This window comes from Anneissia japonica, unplaced genomic scaffold (genome assembly GCF_011630105.1).
Source record: "Anneissia japonica isolate Jap-2015-1 unplaced genomic scaffold, ASM1163010v1 scaffold3798_len331662_cov138, whole genome shotgun sequence".
Lineage (NCBI taxonomy): Eukaryota > Metazoa > Echinodermata > Crinoidea > Comatulida > Comatulidae > Anneissia > Anneissia japonica.
In genome coordinates, this window is record NW_022746449.1 from 205,232 (window position 1) to 220,955 (window position 15,724).

The following is a 15,724-nucleotide window of genomic DNA, read 5'->3' on the forward strand; positions in this document are numbered from 1 at the left end:
TATCATCATTGTTATTATTATTATTATTATTATTATTATTATTATTATTATTATTATTATTATTATTATTATTATTATTATTATTATTATTATTATTATTATTATTGTTAAATTATTGTCTATTGTTTTCCTTTTAAATTCGAAAATTGAATTGAATTGTTTATTGGCGAAACGGCGCGTGCGCGTGAGTGTATGGCTTCACCAAGGCGTTAATCTGGATTAGTCTCACCATGAGTGACTATCGACACTGGGGAACATGAAAGCACATACCAATAAACAGTTTTCGACATAGGTCTAAGGCATAAAAACCCCAGCTTTTCCAAAACCTGTATCAGTTTATTTCGATAATTCAGTGAGAGAACATCAAGTATCATCAATCCAAGTGTATCTGCTAACAGCTCAGCTTTCAAAAAAGTTTTTTAGTTTATTTTAATAATTCAGCGAGCGAACATAAAGTACCATCAGTCCGAGTTTATCTGCTGTAATGAAGACGAGAAACGGCGGCGTAAGACCGCAGCCTGTAGCGAAGTTTCCCTGCAAGAAGTGTAAGACAGATGTCGCAGCACATCAGCATGCGATACAATGCGATGACTGCATTTCCTGGTACCACAGATCTTGTTTAGAGGGTAAGTTCTAAAAGACGCACTTAATTATATTTATGTTGTTCAAATACTTATTGTACTTGGATGTGCACTATCGCCACTTTAATTTTTAAACTTGTTAAGAGGGTAATTTTATTAAACGTTTCACTTTTATTTAAGTTATAAAGACGTACTTAATTATATACAGTATAGGCCTATGATTTTCAAATACTTATTGTACGGGAATGTGCTTTATCGTCACTTTAATTTGTAAACTTGTTAAGAGGGTAACCTCTTAAAGACACATTTATTAATATTTATGTTTTTTAAACACTTATTGCTTTTTAAGAAGGTAAGTTGTAAAAGACGCACTTAATTATATTTATGTGTTCCAACCACTTACTGTATTACGGGGCTATGCATTATCACAACTAAATTTTTTAATGCATTATTTGTAATTTACTTTAGGTATAACCTTGGAGCAGTACACCCAAATGATGGACAATGACGGACCAGTACTGGAGTGGAGGTGCCCCGAGTGTACATTCGACCGTCAATTGCGTGAAGACATCCCATTGGCCGAGAGTACTCATCGCTCATTTGAACACATCTGTCAAGGCAATGCATCGACCAACAACACTGGACTGACTGACCTACTAATTGCGATATATGAACATGGTGACGCAGATAAAAGTTAGCCACGCAATTCAAGAAGCCTCACCGGAAGACCACCAAATGGACGGGAATACTCATCCCTTGCTTGGACATATCGATCGAGACCATGCATCGAAAAAACAACACTGGACTGACTGACCTACTAATTGCGATATATGAACATGGTGACGTAGATACAAGTTCGGAGAATAGCCACGCAATTCAAGAAGCCCCGCCGGAAGACCACCAAATGGACGGGAATACTCATCCCTCGCTTGGACATATCGATCAAGACCATGCATCGACCAACAACACTGGATGATTGACTGACCTGCTAAATGCGGTAGACGAACTTAATGGTAGCCCTAATCGTACCGAAACATCGGCGGACGTCTGTGTAGATGCAAGTTTCGAGAATGGAAACGAAATTCTCGATTACGCCGATGTTGGAGAGGACAACGGAGATGTGGTGGACAGAGTCGTCGAATACAAGATTGTCGAGGGGTCGACACAAAGACAGCGATCTAAACTTGTAGACTCTAACGGATACTCTTATGTTCTGAAGCTAAAGAGGACTGGCGTAACATATTGGCGGTAAGTTGATTTACCCATGCATCTCCAATTTTCAGAAATTTAAGAAAACATGTTATTTGCCTAGACCTATCCACATAACTATATTTAAATTGCCAACTGACAGTTATGTGTCAATGTTTTCACAGATGTTGTGTTCAGAATGCAGTGATGAAGTGTCCCGCGACTGTTGTCCAAAAGGGTGGGGACTTTCGTCGAGGACCCAGCAACCACCAACATGAAGCGCAACCTGGGACTGCTACAGTCAACAACTTGATAACCAACATTAAAAGCGCAGCTACGGAGAATGTGTTTCGACCAGCTCCGGAATTGGTCAACGCGGCTTTACTCAGCACCGTAGACGAAGGTCCGACGCTCCCAAAACCTGTAAACTTGGCGCGGATGGCGAATCGAGCACGGCAACGACTGCAGCCGGAAGAACCAAAGGATCTGGACTTCGACCTTTTGCGAGGCCTTTATACCAGAAGGTATAATTATTATTATAATAATTATGTTATAATTATCTTCAACGTATTTAATTCAATTCCCAATTGAAAATTAATCCTAAGAGGCTTAATTTAAAACATAAATCATTTAATAAACAATTATAGCAACAATTTTGAAGTATACGATATCCTTCATTTTTTAAATTATTTATTCCAATTATTTATTAATTATATGGTAACAATAATAATAATATCAGCAAAAATTTGAACAATACATAATGTTGCTAAGACTAATAATTAATATTAAAACTAACGGTAATAAAAACAACAATAATAACAACAATGACAACAAAAATAACATCAATAATAATAACAATTAGTAGTAATACGGTACCTAAAAAATTAGTATTTTATACTTGAAGAAATCATCCTTCAAAGTGAAGTACGGTACCTGTAAATGACTTGTGGCCGAGTTGACTTGTGGCCCAGTTGACTTGTGGCCGAGTTGGCTGTAGCCAAACTTTTTGTGGCCGAGTTGACTTATGACCGAGTTGACTTGTGGCCGAGTTGACTGTGGCCAAGTTGACTTGTGGCCGAGTTGGATCGAATTCTTTTATTTTAGTTCGTAATATTCAGGCAGAATTTTTATTGTAATATTTTTTAAAAAAATATTGGGGAAAAAACAAGAAAAAGTGAAGTATGCGCATGGTAGGTACATGAATGTATGATTCATGCATATTTTGGTGTACATCTGCATCATTTAAATGTGTATGTACGTGTGTTTATTAAATGAATGAAAAAGAAAATTACAAGAAATGTGTTTACACAATTTATAACAATTAATCAGGAAGACAAAATATAAACCATTTAATAATTAATTCGGTATAGGAGGCCATTTGGGACAACCATTGGAAAGTACACACGTTCAAATATTTACAAATACATAATCGCAAGAAGTTCAATAAAATTATAAAGTGCATAAATGAGTTTTACATGTGTGTATGATACTTCCACTTAGATAAAAGGCATTTACACTATATGCAACCTACTGTCCCATATTGACAGAGTACAGGGACAGATTTTGCTACCAAATTTCAGGTTATTAGACGGATTTCTAGTGTTGGAAGAGGGAGTTCAAAAAAACAAAGAGATCTTTTGATTATGGGCCTGCATAAATTTGTTTTGTAATAAACAATTTGTTTTGTTGATTTGATAATGCCTAATACATTTTTAATATTTAATGTTAAATTAATACAAGATTTGAAAATACTGTAGAGTATATATTTTTAAAATAACATTATTATTATTATTATTATTATTATTACTACCATAGTTCACTCTTGTATGATTTTTTAATATTTAATGTTAACCTTACAAGATTTGAAAATAGAATATAGTATGTTTTTAAAATAACATTATTATTATAATTATTATTATTATTATTATTATTATTATTATTATTATTATTATTATTATTATTATTATTATTACCATAGTTCACTCTTGTACTCTATGATTTTGATAGTGGGCATTACTTGAGAAATCCTGTTTTTAATTTAATGGCAATTGTTCAGCACTGCATGCCTATTCAATTCAAGGCCACACTATTCAGACTTTGTTTTTCCTGAGAAAAAGCTGGTATGTAAAATTGGGAGTAAGAATGGTAGGTTTATACCAGAGGCGAGCTCTTTTTAAATTTGACAATGTAGCAATACCAATACCTGGCAAAAACTCATAGTATAAAGATAAGCAATAATGTGAATTAATAATTGCTATAAGATAAGGTTGATTGAACATTTACTATTAAAAAGAGTGGAGCCCTGTGTTTTTATGCCGTTTAATATTTGAATATTTTAACATTGTTTTTTCCATGGTTTGCTACTGCTACTCTTCTTGGCCTATCGGAGGTTACAGCGCATCCTAATGGGATATATAATCCATCATCTTTATGATCTATTCTTTTAATGAAGACACCGTTCTTATCAAATAGTTGTAGTTTATGATTACTTGATACTATTAAGTTTTCATCCATATCCATGGTAACACTATGAGGACCCATAACCTTGCCGTCTTCCTCACCACAGCCTATTATACAAACTCTCATGAACTTACCATATGCATCAAACATTTGTATTCTGTTATTTCCATAGTCAGCAACAATTACATGACCTTCCTTAGTTAAGGTGACATCTTGTGGTTCCTTCAGTTGACCTACTCCTATCCTACCCAGCAAGTTACCATCTTCAACATTAAATTTAAACACACAGTGAGCTTCACAATCTGCTACATACATGACTCTAGATTTAGTGTTTACTGCCAAACCAAATGGATATAGCAACTTTTCATGAAAGCTTTGTTTATGTTTACCAGTATCATCATACATTAATACTAATCTCTTACGGCTGTAAGGATAATATGCACTGTAAAGCATGTGACCATCAGCCAGCTGATGCATTGCAGCCACCACAGCATCACGTGAACAATACTGCAGACTTTGCTTAGCAATCAATGAACCTGATAGGTTGAACTTCAATATATCTCTACTAAAGCTTGATACTAATATACATCCATCTCTATCTAACACTACATCTATTACTTTCTCTGTTTTATTATGTTTTTTGTAATCTGATATGTTATCAATGGTATGAACAAGTCCCTGTGTTTCCACCTTTATGTTCACAGGAGATCCTTTGATGTGTGCAGCTCCAGCAGTTATCATCATTTGCCAATCACCTTCGACATTGCATCTACCTCTTATTTTGTACTCTCCACTTTCCTGATATTCTATCTCGGTTACAGATTCTTTACCTGATGAGTTTATTAGAGTTGCAGCTAACTGGCATGCATCAATCTCTGCTGGACTTATCACTTCTACAACAAATGATTCTCCTTTTGCAACAGTAATTGCTTCATAATCTTCAGAAACCTTGAACTTCATACTATCCAGAGTTGTGATTTCACCAATGCCCTCTGCACTCATCAATTCATCCAAGTGTGTAGATGGATGAAAACTTATGGAATGAAATGACTGTCCAAAAGTAGTCCCTAGGACTTCATCCCTTAAAGTGTTAATAATTGTTGTATGGGATGTAAGAGTTTCTCTTTCTTCTGGTCTGTTCATCAATGTACTGATTGATGCCACCAGATGATTAACTTGAGTCAGCTCTGCTTTCATACTTTCAACTTTACTAGCAATGTATTCTTTATTGTTTTTGTGTATCTCTTCAAAATTTGACTTTAATTCTCTGCTTTTCTCATGAACTTTTTTGATAAGTTTCTTTTCCTGATTTTCAATGGCTGTTCTGCATAAATTCAGTTGTGAATCAAAAAATGATCTATCTTTTGCTATAAGTTTTAGTTTTTCTGTTAATTCATTTTCAATAGTACGAGCTAGCTTGACAACTTCAGTAGCATCTTTGTTAAACTCATCTATAGCAGTAGACATTAAAATCACATTATGCTGTTGTTGATAACAGTCAAGAATGTACTCACATTGTTTACATGCTGATTTTTTGCAGGTGGAGCAGTAAAATTCTATTGGAGCATTGCAGTGAGCTAGACATTTTGGTATTTTGTCTGAGCTACCATCCTGTTCCTTTATGTCTAGAGTGTAAAGTTGATGATCCCTAGTGGCTGGTACTATCTTGTGTTGTTTGATACACTGAGCTCCACAGAGATACAGCTGACATGTCGAGCAGTAGTATGCTGGTTGGTTGTCACAGCAAGAGCATTTACATGTAGGTGCTTTTACATTCTCAGTTTTGATGGTTGAAGTAGATGACTGATCTTTGTCTTCAACGCAAGCCTTTTTTACATTTTCTTTTGATCGATCAGGTTTTTGTCCACGTTTCATCTTTCCATGAGTTTGATTTCTCAACACACTGTAGAAAATAGGTGTGCATGCATTTAAGTGACTTTGAGGCAGAGGGTGTACTCAAGATCTTTTTTAATTTAATCATTGTTATGGATAGAGAAGACATCTGTAGAGATAATATAGATGCTAGCTAATGGTACTCAGTCATGGTCTTATGCATGCAATAATTATATAACAAGTAAATAATGATTTTAAAAGATTATAACATTGATGACGATGGAAATGACGAGAATATTAGGTATTAGAGTACATACTGTATAAAAAATATTTACAAATACTGTAAGAAAATGAATCTAGTAAAATAAATCATGATTATTCTTTCTATACAGTAAGTCAAACATGAAATGACTGGCATCTAAACCAGGCCTACTGTTTCCCATAGTAGCATGAGTGTTCCTTATTCAGAAGCAAATGTGTATTTTATTATTTAAAATCATATGAAATTCTTACCTTGTACCTGTATGATCAGCTTAATGTGGGCTTTGTTACGTGTGTAGTATTTTCAAGATTGAATTGTGTTGAGCCACCACAAACATAATCAAGATGGGACTGCTTGTTACAAGAACAATTCGGGATTGGTCTAAAATGAGATAACATATGAATTGTGATATATTGAGGTTGTTATTGTTGGTGGTAAAATTAGTGTCATGATATGCTCGGCACCTGAAGCCTTCTGATGATTACTGCCCAAAATTTCCTATCCAGACAAGTAAAATATAATAATGAGTCATTATCATTACAATACAAATTAACATCAGTATCAATCAAAAGACTAAAACAACAATATTACGTGTCTTTATTTGGTCAACGTAGCCAAGTCAAACATGGAACAGCGGTAAATACTACAATTTAAAAACTGAGGACGCTCAACTTAATTATGTGAAATTATAAACAATATCATGAACTTCACAATAATAAAGGCCTAGGAATGATCGGATACTGCGAAGGTAAGGGTGAGAAATAAAAATAAAATGTTAACCATTTTTCCAAAAATTATACTTTCATTACCATTAGGACATGTTTAAATCACTAGCCTATATCTTTCACATTTACACTGATTGTACTGCTGGCCCTACCAGAGAGAGGTACATTGCCATTTACATTATGGTCTTTAATTCCATTTCTATAGCGCATATACAGTGCAAGACAAACGTTATGTAACCACTACTAATTCTGAGCCGCTCAGCTCATTCGTACATGTGTCTATATTTGCATTGACACTGTGTGTTTTTAGCTTTCTTTAAAATTAATAACCTATCAGACATTCACTAGAACAACCTGATCACCGCGATGCGATTCATTTTATATCGGGCCTAGCTAGCTAGCTACGGCCTATATAGGTAGGCCTAGGCCTATATAATAGGCCTAGCTAAGGCTAAGGCCAGGCTAGGTCCTCTAGTAGGGACCTCTACTAATACTAACTTATAGGCTATAGTGGCCTTCAAAGCATTTTTGACACCTGTAGAACTAACACCTTAGATTGTTGAATTTAAATAGAAATATTCATTTTGGTGAAATAATGAGGAATATTTTGAAATTGTAATTCTGTAGGCCTACCTCATGTACACGCTTGCATGATCATTATAGAGGGCGCAGAGAGGGATTTTTTTCCAAACAATATGAGGAGGTGTATTTGTTATACCAAAACGGACTTCCGTCATGTTCCAACTCCAGAGCTGTAATCAGTGGCGGATCCAGTAAACGGAAAGCTGAATATTCATAGCTTCTTCTCATATAAAATATATGAATTCCCATTGAATGAAAAAAAATCACCATCAAAACACTAATTTTTCAATATGAATTGAATGAACAATCCTGTCTAGGAATTACGCCCGCAAAAAAAAAATAAAATTAAATTAAAAAAATAAAATAAAAAAAAATAAAAACTGGCTCGTGTGGGAATCGAACACGCAACCTCCAGATTTGCTATCATTATCCACCATCAACTTAACTGCCTTCGAAAAAAAAAAATTAAAAAAACTTGCCCCGTGTGGGAATCGAACCCACGATCGCCGAGTTTACTACTCCTGATCCAGCATGACTAAAAGGAGGGAGGTAAACCACGACCCCTAAGCCATAAATGCGATAAACCTAGTACCACACCAAGTACCAGTTAGTCAACTCTGATAATACTAGAAAAAATTCTTCGTATATATACACTGCAGGTTAATATTACGCATGGTCATGGTGTCAAAAAATATGGGCCGTGGGCCAAGAGGGTTTATTTTTTGTCTAAAAATGTATAATTAAATTTGTAATCCATTTATGATTGTTACCATCTCCATAACTTACACACTTTTTTTAAATAGACAAAAATGTTGGAAAAATTCATTATGCTAATTAGAAAAAAATTGACCAATCATGTTACGGGATTGAATGTATTAGGCTCGTTGGTGACGTTGCGAATTGCGAAATAACAACAAACAACAACCTTTCATGTCCCAGCCTGGGAACCAGTCAATTCGAGCGGATGCCACTTCGAGCTAAGGCCAATTCGAGCGAATTCCAGCGGATTTTTTTTCGAGCGGATGCTACGTTCGAGCGGAAGAAGATCCACTTGTGCGAACAACAACCTGTGCGAGTATATACGAAAAATTTCTATTATTTCTATTTTTGAGCTAATAATTTGCTCAAGCTTTGCCTGGGAAGCAGGGGAAAGCCCCAGTCGGTTCCGGGGAAGACGGGGAAGTCGCCTATAGCCTTATGTATAGCAAGTCGTATTTAATGGATTTTTAGGTTAACAAATAATAACGTTCTATTTGTTCTGAATGTATATGGTAATTGAATCCTATTGGGAATAGGAATTTCCTTTATAGCCTGCCATCTCTATCTTAGAGTAAATAAATAAATAAACAAACTAACATACCCACATTCATAAAAATAATGATTATCTTTAATTATACTAACTTAGTCAATGTTATCCTTTCCACAAGTTTAAAAAACAGTGGGTTTTGAACTTTAGAAGAAAATTGGTATGATGTCATTATTACTGTACTATTGATACTTGTCACAGGGGCGGATCCAAAATTTTTCAAAGGGGGAGGGGGCACACAACAGTTCCAGAATAGATAAATGAGTAGCACATAACATTAATATGCATTTACATTTTTAAAATAGTGGCAAAACCGCCCTGTCTCACTACTACACCATTCATTTGTGCACCTTCTGACACACCTACATACGTAAAAATAATTTAAATTCCTATGGTGATTAACAATTACACAATTAAAGTTGCTCCCATTTACAAATATAGGCCTAAATCATAAATCTACAAATACAATTACAAAATTATATAATTTAATTACAAATATAGTTTGCTTTTTTTAAATACAAAACCCCAATCAGTGGCGGATCTGGGATGGGGGGATGGTGAAGAATAGGGTGGCTAGTCACCCCCCTTTGTTTACCGTGAACAAAAAATAATGGTCGGTTGTCTTGTGTGTGTGCTTTTCGTGCACTCTAGTAAAACATGCAGTTTCTTTTTTAAGCATTTCAATTTGTTGCTTGAAGTTTTCTCAGGGCATTGTCGATTTAATCACCAAATTGGGGGACTTCGCATCGTTAAAAGCTATATTAATTATTAGCACATTACAGTGGCGGATCCAGGGGCCACTCTGTGAAGAAACGTAACAAAATACTATCGGTCCTGGCTTACAAAATTCATGCTAACTAGACGCGGATCCAGAACTTCGCCCACTGCGCCCAGGCGAATGTCAGGGTGAGAATTCAAAATAAAATGTTGACTATTTTTTCCAACAATCCTACTTACTTTCCTTGACACTTATTTTGAACATTACCATTAGGAAAATGTTTAAATCCACACTATCCTATACCTTACACTTTTACACTGATTGTACTGTAGGGCCTACCAGAGAGAGAGAGAGAGGTATATTTCCAATACATTATGGTCTTCCACTTCTATAGCGCATGATACAGTGCATAGCAAACGTTATGTAACCACTAATAATACTTAGGTCGAGTGGCGTAGGTATGGACAGTGCAGTCAGTGCACAGCACTTCAATAGGTCTAATGCTCAACAAATATAACTTTAAAAAAATCCTATTTAAACTTTAAAAGGACCCTTCAATAATAATAGGTTTTATATGCTATATATTATTTATTATATTTATTACAATTTACCTATTACCTATTTCCCAAACGCTGCAAGTAAAATAACAGCAAAACAAGCCCTTACGTATACGATGCACTACTTTTTGAAATCACATTTCTAAAGCAATAAAATCGTCACGCACATTTGTGTTTGTGGTATTAATGTTGGTTAAACTATTATTGTGTACATTTTTAAACACTTCAGATCATCATAACATCATGAATACATTTTAGATTCAATTCACTGCAAGTAGGTCAATGACTGTTCTATTATTGAATTGTAAATGTTATTTTCGTGACGATAGACAATACCTGGATTTGCGTCAGGAGAATCAATTAGGGGGCCTATGTGTATTTTGCCCAACCTGTCATGAAAATATATTGAATACTCAGTGCGTGATTCAATATACATTTTTAAATCATATTTCTAAAGCAATAAAATATCGTCACGCACGTATTTGTGGTATCACTGTATTCGTATTGACACTGTGTTTTTAGCATTGTTTTAAAGTAATAACCTATCAGACATTTACATGAACAACAAAACGAATGGAAATATATTTGTCTTAACTATTGTTTTCAGGAAAGTGGTCCACATCACTTCAGTACCATCGTGGTTGGCGGTGACACAAAAATGTCGGTATTTTATACCATCGGATGCCCAAAATGGAACTTACATTAGGCCTACTTATTAAATAATAATTTTTTTGACAAATTGAGTAAAAAAAAAAACCCCCAATTAATTAATTAATTAATTAGGTACCCGAAAATGAAATTTAAGTACTTACTATTCTAAAAACTACCATATTCAACTGAGCCCCACTATGGTTGGGGCTCGGGTGAGAACATTTTGAGAAGTTGAGACTCGTTAGATGCACAAAAAATCACTTGAATTGTACAAAATTTACGATATCCACCTGAGCCCCAACATGGTTTTGGGGCGCAGATGAGTCAATTGCAAGAATTTGAGACTTTATAGATGCCCCAAAACAACACTCGGATACTTAAAATTTATGAAAATTTTAATCCATTTATCTCAGCCTACCATGGTTGAGGCTGAGGTAAAACAATTTTCAGAATTAGAGACTTTTAGATGCAGGAAAAACAACAAAAATTACTATATCCACAAAGGCCTATCCCCATCATGGAGGTGTGAAAATGTTAAAAATTGGGGAATTTTGATGCCGGAAAATGGCAATGTCATACATAAAAACTATGAAAATTACTATATCCACCCGTCATGTTTGTGGCTGCATGAGATAAAGTTGGAGAATGGCACCTTAATACTTAAAATTTATGTTGGTGGTTATTTTTTAACATTTGAAAAGGGGATGTCAACGGGCCAAAAAACTTGGCAGCGAAAGGACGCTACCAATAAACAATCAACAAACTACCGGGTTTCTGGGTTGATTTCCAAGGTACTACATGGCTCAACTATTTTTTACTTTAGTGTTAATTGTCTATTGTCTTCAGTTGTCTTTGTTGGTCATTCAACTGTCGTTTTATCTATTTTTTCTGTGATATTTTCGTCGGAAGGTATCAAGAAGATAAACGACGTCACTGACAACTCCGGGGACGGCAACTCGATCTTGAGATTAATATTCCAAATAAAGTTATACTAAATAACTTCTAATGACGAACTATTGTCTTCAATTGCCTTTGTTGGTCATTCAACTGTCATTTTATCTATTTTTTTTTTTGATATTACTATTCTCAATAATCTATAAACACCCACATAACAACGTCACGTTAGATCGATCAGTGGGGACGCCGTGGTGACGCTGGTAGGGTCAAATTTCTTCGGAAGGTATTAAGATGATAAACAGTTTCATTGGACTAAATTCTTGATTATGGTAACCACATGCTTATCTAAGATTATACTGACACTGGTTTCAAATCACGGTCAAGTAGTTAAAAATAGCGCCCCTCAACTGATCATCGACACCCCCCCCCCCCACACACACACTTCACCTTCGTTCCCCCATCAGTACCCCCATTTAAAATTCTGAAAGTATGAATTGAAGATTGGAGGCAATTGATTAGACTTAAATTGAAAGATAAAGACCGCAACATTTTGTTGTACGCAATTCAAAAATATTAAGCGTGATTGAAGAAACAAATAGCAAAGCAGGAGGATAAATGTAATGGACATTGTAAACAGACCTAAGTGCCTTTTTTTGTAGAACAAATATACGATTCAGATTTTGTTTTGCAGTATAGCCCCCCACACAGTGATACCGTAATTTAAGTAGGGTTATTTTCCTAATAAAGTTATACTAAATAACTTCTAATGACGAATTATTGTCTTCAACTGTCATTTTACATATTTTTTCGGCGATATTACCATTCTCAATAATCTATAAAACACCCACATAACAACGTCACGTTAGAACGATCGGTGGGGATGCCGTGGTGACGTCAGTAGGGTCAATTTTCGTCGGAAGGTATCAATATTATGAACAGTTTCATTGGACTAAATTCTTGCTTAAGTTAACCACATGCTTACCTATTATACTGACACTGGTTTCAAATCACGGTCAAGTAGTTAAACATCACCTAAAATCACCTTATTTTAGCGCCCCTCAACTGATCATAGAGCCCCCTTACTTACATGGCCAGATGAATGAAAATACTCAATCGATGTAGCACCAAATCGTAACCAGCCTTCACCATGCCCTCACGATGTCACCACCGGGGACGCAACTGCCAACTATTTTTGGCAGCGAAAGGCCACTACCAATAAACAATCAACAAACTTCTGGGTTGATTTGCAAGGTACTACATTGCTCAAATATTTTTTATTAAGGGGGTTAATTGGTAAAAATCGCACACAAATCATACTACGTCACTGACAACGCCGGGGACGGCAACTCGATTTTGAGATTAATTTTCCGAATAAAGTTGTACTAAATTACTTCTAATAACGAACTATAGTTGTCTTTGTTGGTCATTTACCTGTCATTTGTATCTATTTTTTTGGTGATATTACCATTCTCTATAATCTATAAAACACCCACATAACAACGTCACGTTAGATCGATCGGTGGGGACGCCGTAGTGACGCTGGTAGGGTCAATATTCGTCGGAAGGTATCACATGCTTACCTAAGATTATACTAAATCTGGTTTCAAATCAATGTCAAGTAGTTAAAAATCACATAAAATCACCTTTTTTTGCGAATTAGCGCCCCTTAACTGATCATCGAGCCACACCCCCCACTTCACCTTGGCGATCCCCCACTTCACCTTCGCGCTCCCCATCAGCCCCCCCCCCATTTCAAGACATCTAGATACGCCCTGACTTACATGGCCAGATGAATGAAAATACTCAATCGATGTGCCACCAAATGGTAACCAGCCTTCACCATGCCCTCACGATTTCAGATTATTATTATCTCTTTTTTTTATTATTGGCGCCACCACTGGATTCAATAATCTGCTGTATACCTTGTTTTGCCATTTTCAATAGGTGAATAGGACCTTATTGTAACTTCAGAGCACTGGTGAATATTTATTACTTCGTAATTTGCATAACGAATTATTAATAAACCATGCTTCCTACGATGTCATTATTTAGATATAATAGCACTCGACTTCAATGGTTATTTAGGCCTATATATAATTGGAAGTAAAAACCATTATTTAGATATAATGACCTTGACACGATAACACGTGTGCATTACATATAATAAGTTTGAAGTCCAAGCATTATGGTTTTGCGACAGCTATTATCTATATATAATGAAATGTAAAAGCAGTTATTTATAAATAATGAGTTTGAAGTCAATTCGTTATTTATATATAATGAAATCAGTGAACTTGTTATATATAAATAATTGTAAGTTACTTTTCATTATTTATATATAATGATTTGTTACCTTTTTATTATTTATATATAATGGAATCAGTGAACTTATTACATATAAATAATTGTAACTTATTTATCATTATTTATATATAATGATGTGTTTCCCCTTCCTTATTTATATATAATGAAGCCAGTAACCTTATTATATATAAATAATGTTGAGTTAGCCTTTCATTATTTATATATAATGTAATCAGTAAACAAATTATATATAATTAATGAAACGTTAACGCAATTATTTACATATAATCTTTTAGACGTAAATGCACTATATATAAATAATGGGTGTTAAATAATGAATTACATATAAATTATTGTGTTAAATAATAAATTTACACTTGGCGCCTCATACATTTGTACCCCCTAGCTACCCGAAATGAAATAGTAGACTCCCAACAGACGTAGCGCGGTTATGGAGATCGAACATGACCGAAGCCTGTTTCATACTTTATATACCTGACAATATTAGGTGCAAATCGTCCTACTTTACGACAGGCATGTCGACATATGGATGTTATGTCGACTTGACAAGATAATATCTTGACAAGTCGTCAAGTAGAATACCGCTTAGATGCTTCAGCAATAAGGTCAGAAAGCTAAAGCATAAAAATATCATAATAGTTTGATCAAGTTGTAGCTCGTTTTAAGATTGCACCATAGAGATATAATAAGAATCTATGGATTGCACACACAGACTAGGGAAGCGTCTTATAAAATCCTAAAAGATCATTATGGTAAAAACTAAATCTACAGCAATGTTATACGTACCATCTGGATATAGCCTACATATAGGCCTATACATTATACGTGTGAGAGTTCCAGTTTGAATTTATTGTCATATATCAAACTACATTAAATTTGTTTTTTCTGAGCATGCACAAAATTACATACACATACAATAGCCTATATAAATAGTACACAAAATACGATAGCACCAAACTGAGACTTAAACAATGCAAAACAATGAAATGGTCTCAAAAACAACTACCTTACCTTTAAAGCAGTGAAATTATCTGATAGAATTATTGTAAAACTAAATTTTTAAACCGGTTAAATTTGATTTGATTAGTTTCTCGGTGAATTGGTGGGGAATAAATCATAATATTGATTACAAAACATAATATAATATATAATAATCAAGATGGCCGTTATACTATTAATAGTAGGCCTATGTTAAAATCATCAAAGACCGTGTTTTGGCAGCACTTAAAATTTCTCCGATAAATTATCTTAAAATTCCCTCAAAATATATTATCCGATCATGGGCAACAATGCAATATGTTTTACACCAAAACATATGATAAAAAAATTATTTATTAATAGGACACCATGTTGTCAAATAACCGTCATGTTCATTGTACCTCCAGATTTGTCTTGTTAACGCCCTTTCGGTAAGTACCTTACCATAGGCCTACATAAAGCCTCTGTGGTTTAATGGTTAGACGCTCGCCTTGACTGCGAGAGATCGTCGGAGGCATTTGATTACACAATGTATTCATTTATTATTTATATAACAGCTTTTGCTGAGAGCTATGCTACACGATGTACCATTATGTCCGATCTCTTCGAACACTCTTTAACTAATTTTACAATGTTAACGGCTATTATGATTAATATTGTA

At 34.8% G+C, this 15,724-nt stretch overlaps 2 protein-coding genes across 2 annotated transcripts; one reads left to right on the plus strand and one right to left on the minus strand.

The window, feature by feature from the left end:
• Positions 1–484: 484 nt before the first annotated feature.
• Positions 485–2,552, plus strand: LOC117120219. Its single transcript, XM_033265232.1, has 5 exons — positions 485–626; positions 931–933; positions 1,050–1,274; positions 1,556–1,829; positions 1,955–2,552. Exons 1-5 carry the CDS (start codon positions 485–487, stop codon positions 2,358–2,360), a joined length of 1,050 nt encoding a protein of 349 aa, XP_033121123.1. The 3' UTR covers positions 2,361–2,552.
• Positions 2,553–2,826: 274 nt separating this feature from the next.
• On the minus strand, positions 2,827–7,729 carry LOC117120228 (E3 ubiquitin-protein ligase TRIM71-like). Its single transcript, XM_033265244.1, has 3 exons — positions 7,683–7,729; positions 6,576–6,705; positions 2,827–6,132 (listed from the first exon to the last, which is right to left on the minus strand). The coding sequence occupies exon 3, from the start codon at positions 6,102–6,104 to the stop codon at positions 4,089–4,091; it is 2,016 nt and encodes a 671-aa protein (XP_033121135.1). The 5' UTR covers positions 6,105–6,132; positions 6,576–6,705; positions 7,683–7,729; the 3' UTR covers positions 2,827–4,088.
• Between the last annotated feature and the right edge of the window lie 7,995 nt (positions 7,730–15,724).